Consider the following 17,512-nt stretch of genomic DNA (forward strand, 5'->3'; position numbering starts at 1 on the left):
TTGGACAGGCGAAGTGCAATTCTGCTGCCCTTTGCTCAGACAATAAGGATAACATTTCATTACCTTTGCACTCAATACTGAAGTGATCTGTAACCCACCACCAGCCAAAATTGATCACTTTGGCCAAGCAGCTCCATCATGCTCTGCATCTAGGTAGAGGAGGGGTGTTCATGCAAATACAGTCTGTTCCTGAAACCTTCTTCCCCCAGCTCATCACTAGACACTGGGGAGAGCTCATTCAGACCCTGCTCACATAAACGTGAACCCAGACGGAAGAAGGGAAACCCAGAGTTCTGAACTCTGGTCTTTGCTAGAGAATAAAGGAGAAATTACTTTGTAGTTTAAGATGTATAAGATTTGGGACCTTGATTTTTAGGCAGTTCACATTCACCGCTAGAAACAAAGCACATACATTTAGGGGCAGGGGGAGCGGAGCACTGTATTCCTTCAAATGTGCAACAGGCCTGTGAACATACACGCAGCTGCAGACATCTACAAACATGCCTGCGCTTGTTTAAAGGGCCCGATCCAAAACCTACTGAAGTTAACAGGACACTTCCCACTGACTTCAGTGGACTTTGGATCAGGCTTCGTGTGTCCTATTGTGACTTACTATGTGCGTGCACACCCCGAGCTGGTTTTCTACGGCAACTTAACTCCAAAGGTGGCGAGAATTCAACGGCAATTAGGCACGGGAGGTGAAGCTGGTAAAGCAGCTCTATTTTATAAAAGCCGAAAGACCACCACCAATAGACTGAACTTCAAAAGAGCACCCTGGAAGCAGGCTTTGGTTGTTTAGAGGTTCTATTTAAACGTGTTATGCTGGGCAGCAGCATTTAGGTCAGTTTCTAGTTCTAGGAGATGTGGTGTGTTATGATCAGACACTTCCTAGTGAGCAGGAGAGTTTCACAATCCTAAACTAAATAGGGCTGATGATAGCCAAAGGTAACAATGATGACCTGCTACTCTAAAATCAAATCCTTAAAAAGAGATTATAGGTCCATCCATGTTAAACAAAACAGAAAATATGCCCACTGAAAGGTAACCTTCGAGCATGTCACATCGGGGCAGTGAAGCCATCTACCATCAAGGAGACCCTTACTTGGAAATAACAGAGGTGGAAGCAGCATATAGCACCGCAAAGGGGAAGTACAAGCTTCCTGGACATAGGGGAAGAGCAGAACCTGCTCAGAGAAGGGCGGAGAGGTTGGGCCTCAGCTGCAGAAGTATGTGAAAAATGTGCAGTTATTAGAAAGGGAGGAGGAACAATGAACCAGATATGGAGGAGGTGGCGCACAAGAGAGAGTCCTGTGATTCTCACCTCTTGGAGGAGACGGCCACTGCAGTGAGAATGCTTGTCAGGGGAGTGGGAACATTTATACAGCTACGACTGCCAACCACAAACAGAACAGTCTGAGTTATTAAACTTTGAGCAGTACCCTCTCCACTACTTCTCTCTCTCACACACACGCACAGAGCAGTGTTTACTCTTTACAAATAAAGCTCAGCAGACCTATGAAGGGGGGGGAGGGGGGTGTCTCACATAAACATACACAAAAAAACCTAGGCAGAAATCAAGAGGTGTAAATTCTAACATGAGAAAGTGAGTTTTTGCCAGGGTGCATTATAAACCATGAGACATGCAGGCAGAACTCTGCTTGGGAGCAGGGAGAGAGGAAATCGGCTGCTTTAATAATAAATAAGTAACAATCCAGTGTCTCGGGCCCTGAAAGAGAAAAAGTGTTTTTAAAAAGGAAATGAGACAGCAGCAGGAGTCTGACTCTCCATCGGTTTTATCAAGTGTGGCACAGATTAGCTTCCCACCCAGAAAAACGGCAGAACATGAACACCTGAAGCCCACTGAATCTACCCAGGAGTGCAGGAAAAAGGCATTTTTGCCCTCCGAAAGCTGACTCTGTTAATGAACGGACCTCCCAGCAGTAGGAGTGGCAGAGGTGAGAATTCCCTCCCTCCCCTACAGGGAGTAGTTCAGAGTGAAGCATGCAAGGCCTGCAATAACAGGTTAAAAAAGGCAACTCGCCATCCCACTTGTAAGAACCGTTGTGTGCTTTCCAGCCCAGTTTCACCTTCTACCTTCGTCCACTCTGGTGTATTTTTAACTTTTCGGTCTCCAGCAATAAGCCTCACTAATTGTCCTTTGTCTATTATTAATATTGTCTATTGAAGAAGACAAGCTTCAATCAGGAAGATGCCACGTACAGGATAGCCAGGTGACTCCACGAGCCCTGCCGTGTCAATCGTAGTAGCTATAGAAGATCTATATCCAGGCTAACAACATTTGCACTGCTGTGCTCAGGCAAACTCTACACAGCCCCGCAGGGTGAGATGCTGCAGACATAACCAAAGCTACCATGAGATGAGGACTACACATTAGTAGGAAAGCCTGAGAAGAAGGGAAGGAGAATTAGCAGAGCAAGGCGACAAGGAGTATATTAAACTAGGCTTCACAAGTTTGTGTGAGAGAGAGTTACACCTTGCAAAGCTCCTCGGAGATTCAGAGCTGAAAGCTCCTGGGCAGTTCAATGACAGAGATGCTTCCCACTAAAAAACTTGGCAGCAGTGCCACCCTTTGGCTTGGAGAGGTAATACACTTTTCATAATGGAAAAGCTACTCAGGGAACATGGTCTGAAATCAAACCTCCCTCTCTCCCCCTCCCCCCCCATCTACCCCAAATAACGAAACCATCACAGCACATGGGATTTCAAGGGTTCTCATAGAAACCAGGCTACAAAACTATTTCAGTTGTCCAGCAGAACCAGACTAATCACAACCCCAGTCTGAAGCAATCTAATCTGAATCACACTGACTCGCTGACATGCATTATGGCACACCCAGCCTGTTTTCTTGGAAAATCACCACCAGTTAGAGGGGAAACGGGGGATTTATCTTCCCGGCCTCTTCCTTTGCTAAACTCCTCTAGCTCCGCTCAGGCAGTTTCACCCTCTGCTGCACGTGGGTAATTACGTCTGCACTCTCCCCAAAGGGCAAGCTGAGGCGAGCCGGCCATTTGGCGGCATTACATCACAAGAAGCCAGGTTCATTTGGGACAAACAACTGTGAGATCCAAGTTCTCCTTTGACCAATCGCTTTGAAACAAACATCCTGGCATGCGGCAGCTCTGGCTCTACTCCAGCTCTGGGGAAAATCCACCTTCATGCTCTTTTGAGTGCTGATCACACAGACACCTTATCCTGAAATGTGACATCACCACTTACGGCATTAAACAGTCTGTGCAAAACCCCAACGCCATCACTCAAAGTGGCTCACCGTCAGTGGAACGGCAAATACTGCCAAGATATTAACGCCAAACTAGCTGACGATTGTTCTGTACAGAGCAAACCTGCTAGTAACATCCACCTAGAGTGCAAAAGCAGATGCCAGCTGTTCCTCAACAAATGTGGACAATTTCATGCGTCACATTAGAAAAGGTCAGAAGACATTTTCCTATTTTTTAATGGTCACTTTCACAATAATTTACAACGTTTGCCTTTACGTACATCAGATAGCCAGTTAATCATGAAAAATGCTAATTCATTCAACCCCCGGTAGGTCTGCTATCCACTCCCCTGCCTCTGTTGTGCTTGATGCACCTAGCCAAGCAAGTTTCTCATGCTGAGCTTGTGGAGCCTCTGACCCCTCCCCCGCGCAGGCATGCCTACTGTTTGTTCTCTGCTCATTGCAGGTATCAAAACTGAGGAACAGAAAACTGTGAAGCATCCGGGGAGGTAGAGTTACAGAGCCCGAGCTCTACGCGCACGCGTGACTACGCCTGGAAAATGGGGTGCATGCTCTAACAACTCATGTGGTCACAATTCAGAAACTTGCATCAGAGCGATACTACCGGTCTCAATATAGCATCTCATTAGCTGGTGTCACAAAGCCGATGGTTCAGCACAGCTGGCCGGCTCTGCACGGGATAAGTCCAGAACACCGAGTCAGACGCGAGGTGTACTGGGACGTGAGGTGCACTAGGTGGCAAACCTGCATACACTACGCCTGGCTCAAGCTAATCCCATTAGTCCCTCATTTCTAGGAGCACCGAATTCACCCCCAGGATTCGTAATAAAAGAAGAGACCGGAGCCCAAAACGCAAACAATGAAACAGACAAAGAGTAGAGGACTCCAAGTGTGCAGCTCTACTGGTCCTCAACAAATGTGAGGAAGTAAATGAAAGGGTTAATCTCTTCCCCACAGCCTTGAGCTACACCCCGGCCATTCCTAGCAGCTCAACAATTCGTTTTTAAAATTCCTTACCAAAAATCTCCACTTTGCATTAAGATCGAGTGGAGCCGTCTTTATCACTTTTCACTTCCACAGCAGATCCAGCATCCTGCCCTCTTGGGAGCAGACTGTACTTCCCAAAGCCGCGAGGCAGCCCAGCACACAGCCAGGCACAACTGCAGACAGACAGCCTCGCTTAATGGAGGGAGGAGAAAACGAGAGAGCAGGCTGGATGCTGTGAGGTAGAGCCCTGCACGGGGCCATTTTTTAACCCCGCTCCCGCTAGTGTGGCGGTGGGTCCTGCAGGACCCCAGTCCCGCTGCAGCGCTCTACCCTAGTCCCACGCAGGGCTCTCCGGTGAGGAACGTCAGAACCTGTAGTGGGGGCCGGGGGAAATCAGAACTTTACTTCTGAAAAAGGATGAGAAAAGCACTAACCTTACGCCTCTACATGCAAATCCAAGCTTTAACCCCCATACAGCACAAGAGAATTGCGGCTCCCCATGGCTCTATCGGCTAGTGCTGGTGTTACAGCAATGTCAGTGTCAGCCTGGCAATCAGATCACCCGTTTCTGGGATGGTTTTTATTGAACACACTGAAACAAAGGAAGCGTTTTGCATAAGGCCCGGGAGGAGCGAAGAGTAATGGGTTGCTATAAGTCGTTCTTCCCTAGATGGACAGAAACTACTTCCTTTCAGCTCCCTTTCACCAGACCTCCCTCCTCCTCTACAGTCAGTAACGTGATCCATAAAGCAACTGTGACAACTCCAGTGGGAGAATTGCTGGCACAATAGGCTGCAGCCCCTTTCGAAACGGGTTTGTTTTGTTTATTCATTTTAAAGTCCACTGATCATCACAAAAACATGGGAAATGCAACTAATGAGAAAAAAGTCCAACCAAGATCTAAGAACCCAGAGCTACAGGTAGATGTGACACTGTGCTGCATGGCGCAGGTGCGCGTACAGGACGGAACGACACATGCGCGCAGCAGGTAGACGTGTGAAGAGAGATGGGTTCCATTATATTAATCGCTGGACGATGACAGCATTGAGCAGGTTGGCTTCCTTCAGGGTTTGGTCCTCGTCAGACAGCTCTTTATTCGGGAAGGTGGTCATGAGGACAAAGCTGGTAGCAGCCATCGCTGGCCGGGCATCTACTATGAAGAGCCGGATGTCACGGATGCTGTCCAAGGGGATCAAACACACAATGGTGACCCTGTTATTTCATTTACTGCACAAATGTGTGGGAAACAGATTAGCTTTACCTCTCTTCCCGAAGATGTAAGCCCCTGCAATGTCACGGCAGCAACACTGCCAGCAAACGGCAGAGGCCACATTAAGCAGATTTCACATTTAAACTACTTTTAAAGGTGACTTTTCATTTTCTGTTGCACATCTATACAGACACACAAGTCCCCTGCAATAACACATGAAACTGCTTTCCACCTATTACAAGTGAGGCTAAAGCCTTTGAGCATAAGTTGTGGTCACAACTAAATAGACTTTGGGCTTGTCTTCACTACCCGCCCGGAGCGGCGGGTAGAAATCGATCTCTCGGGGATCGATTTATCACATCTTGTCAGGACGCAATAATCGATCCCCAAATCGACGTGCGTATTCCACCAGCCCAAGTAGGAGTAAGTGCCGTCGATAGGGGAGCCGCGGTGGTCGATTTGCCGCCGTCCTCCCGTAGCTGAATTTGCGCATCTGAAATCGATTCCCCCCCCCCCCCCCCAGTGTAGACGTAGCCTTTGTAACTTCCTGCCTTAAACACGTGCAGTAGTTGGTGGCTGTACTAGTAAGTTTTTAATACCTGCAGATCACCATGGTGTCTGGGCACGTTGGTGAATCAAGAGATTCCTGGATGTATAGTTTGTAAAATGCTTTGGTATCCCTTCAGGACAAAAGGTGCTATGTAATTTATAAAGTGCTGCATGGGCAGGAGAGCAGCGTTCTGCATAAGTGCAGCACATCACAGATTATCTGAACCCTTAGGGGGCATGACAGCATTGTGGATAACAAGGGGGCCTGGAAAAGAGATTTTTTTCCAGTCTCCCTGCTTGAGCAGAGATGTGGTTCAATTCTCCTATAAGAACTGGAGGAAAGTATGGGTGACCACCTGTGTTCTCCAAGACTGGCTGGCTGAGCAGGACTTCAGCACAGAAGTCACATACTTAAGTTCTACTGAGCAATGGACTCCATGGAATTAATTTTGCTCCTCCCGCTGAACCTGTTTGAAAGGGGAATCTCCTCTCTCAAGCTATCTGCAGTGAAGAGAGTGGCTAAGGAAATAAGTTTGTATTCAGGGTCAGAAGAAGTCAACTGAGCTAAGTTCCTTAATTATCTGAATATGTCCAAAGACCTTGGGATAATTTAGTTGGCACTACAGACCGTTACACTGATAATACTGAAGTGTTCAAATGAGAGATCACCAGCTCAACAGCTGTCACTGTTAGGCTAGGATTTGTTTTCCTACCAATATTTAACAATTGCCAAACCCCACAGTAATTCTGCTCCTATTCACCTATACAGAAGGATCCCCAGAGCTCCCTTTAGCGGGCTAGCCAAGATTTTAACATCTGCTCCAGCTGTGTACAGTTCGCAGTGTCACTCAGGCCTTCCCTGTTAGTAACCTGTTTTTCCAGTTGCCCTTGTACCTGTGGCTGTGGTTAAATTTCTGGACCAATCGCCCGCCATCAGCGAGCCGGATTTGGATGTTGGTGGTGGGCTCTGACTCATCAATGGTGATAGAAGAACTGGCTTTGGCTTCGTTCTCTGCTTGCTGGGCTGGAGAGCTGGTGCCCATCACCTGGGGGGCAGTGCTAAGGGGAGGAAAATAATGGAGGACAGATTTTATAAACCACCTCTTTCCGGGCCCAGGAATCAGGATTCCCACAAAAGATGCACAGTTGCAAACATATTAGCACTGAGAACAGGAACTCAGGAACCAGCTGGTGACACATCAAGAGCCCTCAGACACTTATCTAATCTCCAAACCAATCTCTCAGAGCCAACAGATTATAAACCTCCAATGTCTTCCAATCCAACCCCCACTCAACCTCACCTAGACATTCCCATGCTCCCAGACATCTAATCATGGTCTCTACTACCTCCCCATCACCTCGCTTCGCATTGATCTCTTCACCGTAACTGCTAATGAGGGGGCACATCACACACAATATTTAGCATTTACAAACATTAAATGATTAATCACACCATGTTATCCTCTCTTTACACATGAGGAAACAAAGACTAAGTGATTTGACCTAGGCCACAGAATCAGGGTCAGAGCCAGGAATCAAACTCATGTTCCTGGCTCAGAGACTTATGCTCTGACCTCTGCATCACACTTTATATCTGCCATCAATGCCATTTTTCAATTGATTCACAGGAGTTTGCAATAGGGAACTAACAGCAAGGAGTTAAAGCCGGTCCTTCATATTTGTTAAAAACACCTAGAACATTAAATGCTGTTAATCTTGCTTATAAAATGCCACCTATTCCATCATCCTAACAAACAGCCAAATCAACTGCTATTTTGTTAAAGAAAGAAACCGTGTGAGCTCAGATGGGCTATGGCAGCAGATACCAAATCAGAACTTCTGTCTTCTCACCTGCCCAGTTTCTGCCCCTCTCCAGTGAAAGCCCTGAAGGCACCTTTGGATTTCACAAAATCCTCGTCACGGTGGTCCTCCATATCCAAGTTCACTTGTCCACCGCGTGCTAACCTGCGGAGCTCGCCTGGGACTTCCCTGGAAGCAAGAAGAATGTGCATTGTAATAAAATCCACACCTAAAGAGCTGAAAACTACCTTCTGCTGCCTCCTGACACATAGGCAGGCTCCTCTTCCGGAGCAGCTCCCCCTGCCAATGGCTATAAGAGAGACAGGCATGCAGAAGAGATTACAGAACATGCACCCAGATAACGCTTGCTTCCTATTTATGCTGCCCAGGGAACTGTCATCACAAATGCCAGTCCCATCATAGGCTATTAGAAACCTTCCCTCCTGTCCCCAGGAATCAAAGCATCCTTTAGTCATCATCTCATCAGCTAAGCAGGATTTGCGGAGGACTCACCTTCCCAGGGCCTAACACACATGAAAGGTTTCTCGCACTAGCCTGCGTTTGGGATAACCTGCCTTTTGTAATCCTCAGGAGTCTGCATCCCACATATGGAAGAGCCTGTTCCCTCACTTCTAATCCTCAGAGTCTCACATCGCTTCATGGATGGGGCTACTTCACAGCTAAATACCTGATATAAAGGCAACCACTGTATTTTACCCACCCCGCGTTAAGAAACTAATGAGAATGCTTCAGATGAAATGAGCTATTTAAATGAAGCTCTGATTCCCAGCATGCTGGATTTCCTACATTCCTATATTTTAGCATACAGGTTCTTCCTTCTCAGGCACACCCCATCAGAGGTTCCCCCAACTCTCATGCTGCATACCCTCTGCGGATCGACTCCAGAAACTGGGCATTGGATGGGTCTTGGTAGCTCCTCAGCTCCCCGTTGTCCAGGCTGAATCCACTCTTCCACAGCTTCAGTACAATATGTACCTGCAACCACCCCAAGCAGAAAAGTTAACTCCTCGCCAGTGTCTTAATAAAACACAGCAACGCCTGGCAGTGAAGAGCCTGAACATCCAGGGAATTTCAAAGAGAGGATTGTGCCCCAGTGGGGACTCCTCTAAGCCAACACAGACAAAAGAAAGAAAAAACACCTGCTGGCTGCTTGGTGGTATCACTTCACAACACAGTCATCATCACAGATCACCCTCTTTTGGGCAGGTCTGCTTAAAAAGCCAAAGAGTGCATGGGACAGGGAGACTGAGCCACACGCCCACCCCGGAGGTGGCTCCTCCAAGCTCACAATGGAACACACTGGTCAGGCAGAGGAGAGGAGCCTGCACTGCCACTGCTGCTGTGCCTCCTCTGGGGATACAGGGAATTTCATTCTCCAGTGCTTTCTATACACCACCTTTCAGGAGCATTAATTTCACAGCTAGAGATGTTGAGAAAAGGTCCTTGAGCTTATGCGGAGCTTCCAGGTTTTTAATGAACACGTCAGCAGAACACTGCCTACAGAACACTTGATTATTCACTAAATCTACCCCGGGAGCAAAGCGCACTCTCCAGTCTAAGAATTTACCAAAGCGAGGCTTACTGCACCTCAGCCTTCTATGTCCATTTCCTTCTCTCGGCTCATCAAGAGGGAAAACAGACGCTTTGTAGCGAAATAAAATAATCCACTAAGGAAGATCTTTGCAAAGTTGTAAGGTGAGAGCTACTCACATCCTGAGCAGAATGCTGCCTCCTCTCTCCTGACACGTAGGCCGACTCCTCCTCCGGAGCAGCTCCAAGGCGGTACCCTCCCCCTGCAAATGGCTACAAGAGAGAGGCATGCAGAAGAGATTACAGAATGACATGCACCCAGACAATGCTCGCTTCCCCTTCACGAACATCGCCATGTGAAAACATGGGCTTCACTGTACCGGCAATATGGTTATCAGCTACATAACACGTCTCAAAGCTGCAGTGGCCAACTTGTTAGCCAATTAATCGTTTGACACCCCGAAGTAGCTTTTCTTGCCATTTGGCACATATGCTAGATCAGCTCTAATGGAGGGGTTTGGATACAGCTGACCTCACAAGATAATCCTAGCACTCGCCAATATAGAACAGCGGTCACTGAGCTGGTGGAGGGAGAACAACTCCATTAAAAACAGATTTCAATAAGGAAAGGAAGGAAGACCCCAGCATTCCTCACTTTTGCTCTGCTGCTCTCGCCGGGGCTCTTAGCCGGCCGATCGACAGCCACCGCTCCGTGCTCCTTAGCTCCTTTGAACAGATCCTCCACCAGCTCATTGGGGCTTTTCTTCCTTGGAGGGCCAACGATCTGCTGCCCACTTCTCTCCGAGCCCCCAGCATAAAACCTGAACAGAACACACATTTATTATCTAGGGACTTGGGGTTAGTTACTTGGACAAATGATTTTCCAGGACATGGACCTGAGAAGCCCCAAAAGGTTACAGGATAAGACTGAGTTTCAGGTCCAGGATGTGGCTGCCCACACAGTTTTTGCTCTTGCACACTTGGTTATTCTCACTTTCTCTTCTATAGTCGTACAATTTACTGTGGCCAATCCCTGTAACTGATGTGAACAGAAAGCCATGAAATGAGGTCTCTGCCAGACTCAGCAGCTCCTTCCGTAACAGAGTTTGAAAAGCTGTGTATGAGCTAGTGACAATCAAATAATCTCCTAGCCTCAAAGCTCTCAAATTAACAAATGGGTGGAGGGGGGAGAATCTAGTCTAATGGGACTGGTTATCTGCTCTCCTGGATTCTATTGCCAGATACACCACCAACTTAAGTCACTGAACTGATCTGTGCCTTAATTTACCCATCAGTAAGAGTGTTTATATACTTGGCCGCCTCACAGGGATACTGTATGGCTTCATTCAATTTGCTTTGCATGTCACCCGTAAACTACTTATAGAATCAGAGAAACGTAGGGCTGGAAGGGCCCTCGTGAGATCATCCAGTCCAGCGCCCTGCACTGAGGCACAATCAAGTAAACCGAGACCATCCCTGACAGGGTGTTTGTCTAACTCGCTCTTAAAGTCCTGCAATGACAGGGATTCCACAACCTCCCTTGGAAGCCTATTCCAGTGCTTAACTATCCTTATAATTAGACATTTTTTTCCTAATATCTAACCTAAATCTCCCTTGCTGCAGATTAAGTGGATTATTTCTTGTCCTACCTTCAGTGGATATGGAGAGGAACTCATTAGTGTCCTCTTTATAACAGCCCTTAACATATTGGAAAACTTATCAAGTCCCCTCTCAATCTTCTTTTCTCAAGACTAAACATGCTTAATTTTTTAACCTTTCTAAATCTTTCATCATTTTTGTTGCTCTCCTTTGGATTCTCTCCAATTTGTCCACATCTTTCCTATAGTGCAGTGCCCAGAACTGGACACAGGACTCCAACTAAAGGCCTCACCAATGCTGAGTATAGGGGGACAATTACCTCCTGTGTCTCTTTAACATTCCTGTTATTACACCCCAGAATATTAACCTTTTTAGCAACTGCACCACATTGTTGACTTGTATTCAATTTGTGATCCACTATAACCCCCAGATTCCTTTCAGCAGTACTACTTCCTAGCCAGTTATCTCCCATTTTGTAGTTGTGCATTTGATTTTTCTCTTACTAAGTGTAGTATTTTGCACTTGTCTTTATCAAATTTCATATTGTTGATCCCAGACCAACTCTCCAATTTGTCAAGGTCATTTTGAATTCTAATCATGTCCTCCAAAGTGTTGGCAACCCCCCCCCCCCCCCCAAGCTTGGTGTAATCTGCAAATTTTATAAGCATATTCTGCATTTCATTATCCAAGTCATTAATGAAAATACTGACTAATATCAGACCCAGGACTGACCCTGCAGACCCCACTAGATATGCCCTCCTAGTTTGGCAGTGAACCACTGATAACTACTCTTAACTAGTTGTGCACCCATTTTATAATAATTTAATCTAGACCACATTTCCTAGTTTGCTTACCAGAATGTCATGTGGGTGACATATGGGTTTCAGAGTCCAGGCTCCAGCCCAAGCCAGAACATACACACTGCTATTTTCAGCCCTATAGCCCAAGGCCTGCGAGCTTGAGTAAGTTGACCTGGGCTCTGAGACTTGGTGCAGCAAGTCTTTCTTTGCAGCATAGACATACCCTTACTATTCTTCCCATCTTTCCCTTGCATCAGGATGGTTTCCTATTGAGCCCCTAATATTGTCTCTCTGAGAAACTGCCTTCTTTCCTGAACTCCTGTTGGGACCTTACCTACCAGTTCTGAGTTTGTTAGTCTGCTTTTTTAAGTCCATTGCTACTCTCTCTCCTTTCATTCCTTAAAATCATGAACTCTCTCATTTAATGATCACGTTCACGCAAATTGCCTTGAACCTTCAGATTTTCAACCAATTCCTCCTTGCTAGCCAGAATCAAATCTAAAATGGCTGTCCCACTGATTACTTCCTCCATTTTCTGAAACAAAAAATTGTCCTCTAATACATTCCAAGAACTTATTGGAAAAATAATACAGCAAAACCCAAAATATCCAACAGATGTCTGGGTAGTTACAGTCCCCCATTAATACTTGTGTTTTGCATATTTCTATTATTTGTTCTCGAAATGCCTCATCCACCTCATCCTCCTGATTTGTTAGTCTATAGTAGACCATGACATCGCCCATTCCCCCCCCCTCCTTTTATCTTCATCCAGAGACTTTCAACTGGTGTGACTCTCACCTCCTTCTAGACCTCAGAACAAGAGTACATACTGAGGTACAATGCAACACCTCCTCCCTGGCCTATCCTTCCTGAACAAGCCATAACCCCACTATACCACCAAGTCTCTGTGATGCCAATTAAGTTATAATTTAGCTTATGGACTAATACTTCCAGTTCTTCCGGTTTACTCCCCATATTCCTGGCATGTGTGTATATAGACATCTAAGAGGTTGAGCAACTTCCCCCATTGCTACCCCTCTTGTTGCTCCTATGACCCTACCATAATTTTCCATTCCTGCTCCACCCCACCCCCTCAACATTTAATCCTCTGTTAACATCACTTGTTTTATACCTGACTGTGGGCTTTTCTCACCTGCCCCTTTTGAATCTAATGTAAAGCCCTCCTCACTAGCTGTCATTATAGCTGTCACTGCAGGAAATTTCCCACTAACATTTCCTAAATGATGCTCAAAAGAAGGGAAAAACCCAGATGAAAAGGGGAACTGCAACTGCATTCCCATACAGCAGTGTCTCAAACAAAGACACGGGAGTGCTGGGGCTCACTGCTCTAGCAAAAATGCAAACACTCATTGTGCAAGCCCTGAAATTAACTTCTGTTAACAATGGGGAGAAGGCCATGCATTCAGAACTGTACTGATCACCACTGAATTTAACATCTCACAACTCACAAACCAGTACAGGACATTTCTACAAACAGTGCTAAGCCTGTCCTTGCAGAAACCATTTTCATTGACTAGCTTTTCAGAATAAGACTCAGTGAGCATGAAAACGTGAGACTCATCAGTAGTGGTTAAAATACAGATTTAAATAAGGTTCTGTACAGTTCCATGCTCTCCCACAAGACAAAAGACCATATGGTTTACACATTTAACCGGAGACTGACCGTTGTCCCTCTTCCTCTTCATCATCTTCTTCTTGAGCATGAACAAGGTCTCTGAATGATGTCACCCGGTGGTCACTGTAAAAAGATAACCAAAATGAGCGCACACTTTCCCCAAAGAGAGAGATCTATAGCAGCCATGTAACGTGAACTATACAAGCAGGAAAGTGGCTGTTATGTTGTGCTCCTGTCCTCTACTATGCGTCTGGGTTAAGCAGCATTTATTTCCACTGAACTTCAGTTCTTGCACTAATTAAACACCCTCTATATACTGATCAAATGGCAGCTCAGAGGGGACAGGTACTATCGCTGTCCTCATTAACCATTCAGCAAAGCCCACCTGCTCTTTCCCTCTTGGGGACTGTTGTCAAAATAAGGGAGAATATCCTAATATCCTACACTTAGCTCCCTCCCCCACCTCAATTAAAATCAACAACATACACTCTTAGAATAGTCTAAACATATCTAAGAGATCCCTAGAAATAAATAGGTTTGTGCCTTTTGTGTCTTTATGATATATAAAGAAAGATCTGAAAGGTTTCTGTACAAGAGAAAAAAAGGAACCTGGATTGAAGAAAGCTGGAGTAGAATTTCTGCACTTATACAGTGGATTAATCTGGATCCCTTCCAACCCTAGGGACCTGATTCTTCACTCCACTGGACCATCGAGTCACACTGGAGTAAAACTGGTGTAAGAGTGGTGAATCAGTCTCCAAGTATCTGAGACTCTCCCCATCACATCTACAAATACCAGGTGGGTGTACGCACAATGCTTGAAAAGGGGTCACGAACACAACAAACGCAACAAATCTTCAGTCATTTCCCTGCAGATGTACTGGATTTAGGAACCTTTATTTATCCACAGAATAGTTATGGCATAATCCCCAAAAATGCCAGGTCTCTTATGCTGCCCTGTTCTAGGGAGCCTCTGTTAAAGGTGAATGGCGTTCAGGTTACATGTCTATTGATCCTCTGTGCTTCTGTTGTGCTGCCTGCTGGGGTGCTAACTGAAATGGCGATTTTTTGTGATGTGGACACGTACCCACAAGAATCTGGATTTAGACCATCCAATTCATTTCACACAGACAACTAACCAATCAGATGATAACTCTCTGTGCTTCAGATCCCTCCTCTGAAAATGGGGAAAATATTTTCCTATTTCACAGGGATAGGATGAGGCCAAATTCATTCAAGCTTGTAAAGTGCCTTGACATCCTCAGCTAGGCGGTGTATAGAATTGCAAACTATTCTAGAGAATTATAGTATTGTGCAGATCTCATCTGTATTACAGAAAATGTTTAGATCAATCTGCTGAGTTCTCTTCTGGCCCCAAAGCAAACTAAAATAAAATAATCCATTCTTCTTGAGCAATGAGGTAAAATCATTCTACACAGTTCTTTGGATAAAATGTGCAATCCCATCCAAACTAGGGGAATAGAACACTGCTGGGGTTTTCACAAAGGCTAATGAAACTTACGAAATAAAGCTGAACAGAATTCATGGATGTCTTCGCTGATAACTGTTATACAGCAATGCGATGGGCATAGTATAAGTACTTTGATAAGTGGCTTCCACTCCCACATGTATAACTGCTTAATGAAGAGACCCGTATAATTTGGAAAGTTTCTCCTCACCTGGGTGCAGTGCCTCTGGACACAGAGCTGGCAGTTGGCGGAGGAAGCGTCACAATGTCTTCATCACCCCCATCCTCATAGAAACTAGCTAGAGCAAGCTGAAAGGACAGAATTACAGCAGGTTTTAAAAGAATAAGCCCAATCACCTCGTACATCACTGCAGTCACAAAGGTATCTATTGAAAAGATTAATATACTGCATTTACTTAGAACTTTTGTCACACCCAATCGTTTAAACCACATCTACTCTAAGGAATTTTACAAACCAGTTTCCATCTTCAGGAATCTTAGCAGAGACAAGGCTCATCTAGCAGCTTCCAGTTTTTTACTGCCATGGTAGGGGTTGCCTACACTCAGAAATTTACTGAAATGGCTCTTCTGGAATAACTCCTTGTGGGGATACTCTTATTCCAGAAGAAGAGTGCTTGTTTCTGATTTAGTTTAATCTACTTCTAAAGTGGATTTAGGTCTGGTCTATACTACCCGCCTGAATCGGTGGGTAGAAATCGACCTCTCGGGGATCGATTTATCGCGTCCCGTCGGGACGCGACAATCGATCCCCGAATCGGCGCTCTAACTCCACCAGGGGAGGTGGTAGTAAGCGCCGCCGACAAAAAGCCGCAGAAGTCGATTTTGCCGCCGTCCTCACAACGGGGTAAGTCGGCTGTGATACGTCGAATTCAGCTACGCTATTCACGTAGCTGAATTTGCGTATCTTAAATCGACTCCCCCCTGTAGTGTAGATGTAGCCTAAGACAAATCTGAAAAAGGCGGTCTTCTTCCAGAATAAGAGTATCTTCATGGGGACTTATACACAAATAATTATTACAGAATAGCTATTTCAGTAAATTTCCAAGCATACGCAAGCCCTTAATTAAATGTACTAGTGTAGACATAGCCAGAGGGTAAGTTTGCAGGGAAAAAGGCAATTGGTCAAACTGGTGATCACACATTCACTTACAATTTTCGGGTCCTGTTCACACCATGGCTGAATCTGTACTAGTACTAACTGGTTTTCACCACTTCTGACCAGGTGGATACCATTTACAGATCCTTCCATTCTACCTGACTGACTAAATGCAGGAGTCTGTATCATACACAACCTCGATTAAGCATATTGCATAGACTTTGAATAGTTTCAGGCAGCTGAAATTAGGATAAACAGAGGAATTTTCAGTGCTCTTAATATATATGAGAGGACCACAGCCTGTTTGGGTTAATCACACTTCTATAGAATCTTTTACCTCAAGCTAACAAAACTCAGTGATAAATATTATTTACCTGAATAGGAGATTGCCTCAGTCAGTTACATAGATATTTGTAAGGTTACAAAATGGAAGTGATTTGTCACTCAGTTCTTTCACTTGATGATTTAATCTGCCTCTCAAGAGTTTCAGTTCATATTAAAGTATAACAGGTATGGGGGGGGGGGGAGGCAGCGCATTACTGCACAATATTGTGAGTCAAGACTCTTGGCTCCATCACTGTGTGAACGTGGCTAGACAAGTCACTTCATTATTGTGCCTCGGTTTCCCTATCTGGATAATACTTATGCCGATGGTTCTGAGAGGCCTAATTAATGCTAGTAAGGAGCGTTGAGATTTTCAGATGAAACGATGTGCTAGAGAAAAGTGAAGGGGGGGCAGAGACTTGGTTTCTGTCATGCAACAGAAGCCTGCGGGGATTTACAGGAGATCTGGGAACTAACTGCAGCCACATCTCGAGAAAGGCGCCAGCTCCAGGAAGGCTCCTGAGTTTCCCTCCCCCCAGCCTGCGGAAGACGCGGTCTCTGCGACGGCTTTGCCCAGGGGAGCCAGTGGCCAGTTCAGGGGGTGCAGCGCCTGGGCGAACAGGCCGGGGGGGGGGGGGGGCCGCCCCCCCGGGGGGCGGCGGGGGCCCCGCCGGGGGGGGGGGGGGGGGGGGGGGGGGGGGGGGGGGCGGGGCGGGGGGGGGGGGGCGGGTCCCCTCCCTGCCGGGATGACGGTGCGGTTCCGCGGCGGCCCCTCCCCCGGCCCGGCCCAGCCGCCTCCCGGCCCGGCGCTACCTGCAAGTCCCAGCCCGCGGACTCCAGGAAGAAGCGGGCTCGCTCCTCCTCGGTCCCGGTCACGGCCACGAACTCCCTCAGCGCCTCCTGCCGATCCGCCATCTTCCCGGTGCAGCGGCCAATCCCCCCCGGCCCGCGCCGGAGGCCGCGCCTGGCGGGCCGGGCGTGCAGCACTCAAAGCCCTCCGTGCGGAAACGCGCGCCGCCCACAGCGCCACCTGCCGGCGCCCGGCGCCACCTGCCGCTCCCTGAGCGGGAGGCTTCCGGCCGGGCGCAGGAGGGACACGCTGCCCTCTGCTGGGGGGGAGATGGAAACGCAGGGGCCACTGGAGTCACCAGTTCATAAACGTGCCCCCGGTTCCCACGCGGGTCCCGTCCCACCAAGGTCCATGCTGGGTGC

At 46.8% G+C, this 17,512-nt stretch overlaps 1 protein-coding gene across 1 annotated transcript; it reads right to left on the reverse strand.

The window, feature by feature from the left end:
- Nucleotides 1-5,048: 5,048 nt before the first annotated feature.
- NSFL1C (NSFL1 cofactor) lies at nucleotides 5,049-17,235 on the reverse strand. Its single transcript, XM_024200922.3, has 9 exons — nucleotides 17,114-17,235; nucleotides 15,071-15,168; nucleotides 13,440-13,514; nucleotides 10,012-10,177; nucleotides 9,537-9,629; nucleotides 8,692-8,801; nucleotides 7,857-7,994; nucleotides 6,900-7,064; nucleotides 5,049-5,425 (listed from the first exon to the last, which is right to left on the reverse strand). Exons 1-9 carry the CDS (start codon nucleotides 17,213-17,215, stop codon nucleotides 5,263-5,265), a joined length of 1,110 nt encoding a protein of 369 aa, XP_024056690.1. The 5' UTR covers nucleotides 17,216-17,235; the 3' UTR covers nucleotides 5,049-5,262.
- Nucleotides 17,236-17,512: the final 277 nt, after the last annotated feature.

Source organism: Terrapene carolina, unplaced genomic scaffold (assembly GCF_002925995.2).
Source record: "Terrapene carolina triunguis isolate 2854851 unplaced genomic scaffold, T_m_triunguis-2.0 Scaffold130, whole genome shotgun sequence".
NCBI classification, from domain to species: Eukaryota; Metazoa; Chordata; order Testudines; family Emydidae; genus Terrapene; species Terrapene triunguis.

Coding starts and splice junctions, on each gene's coding strand:
- NSFL1C (XM_024200922.3), bottom strand. CDS start 17,215: ATGGCGGATCGGCAGGAGGCGCTGAGGGAGTTCGTGGCCGTGACCGGG. Junction 15,169..17,113: donor CCGCGGGCTGGGACTTGCAG/GTAGCGCCGGGC, acceptor CTGTCCTTTCAG/CTTGCTCTAGCTAGTTTCTA. Junction 5,426..6,899: donor AAATTTAACCACAGCCACAG/GTACAAGGGCAA, acceptor CCCCTTGGACAG/CATCCGTGACATCCGGCTCT.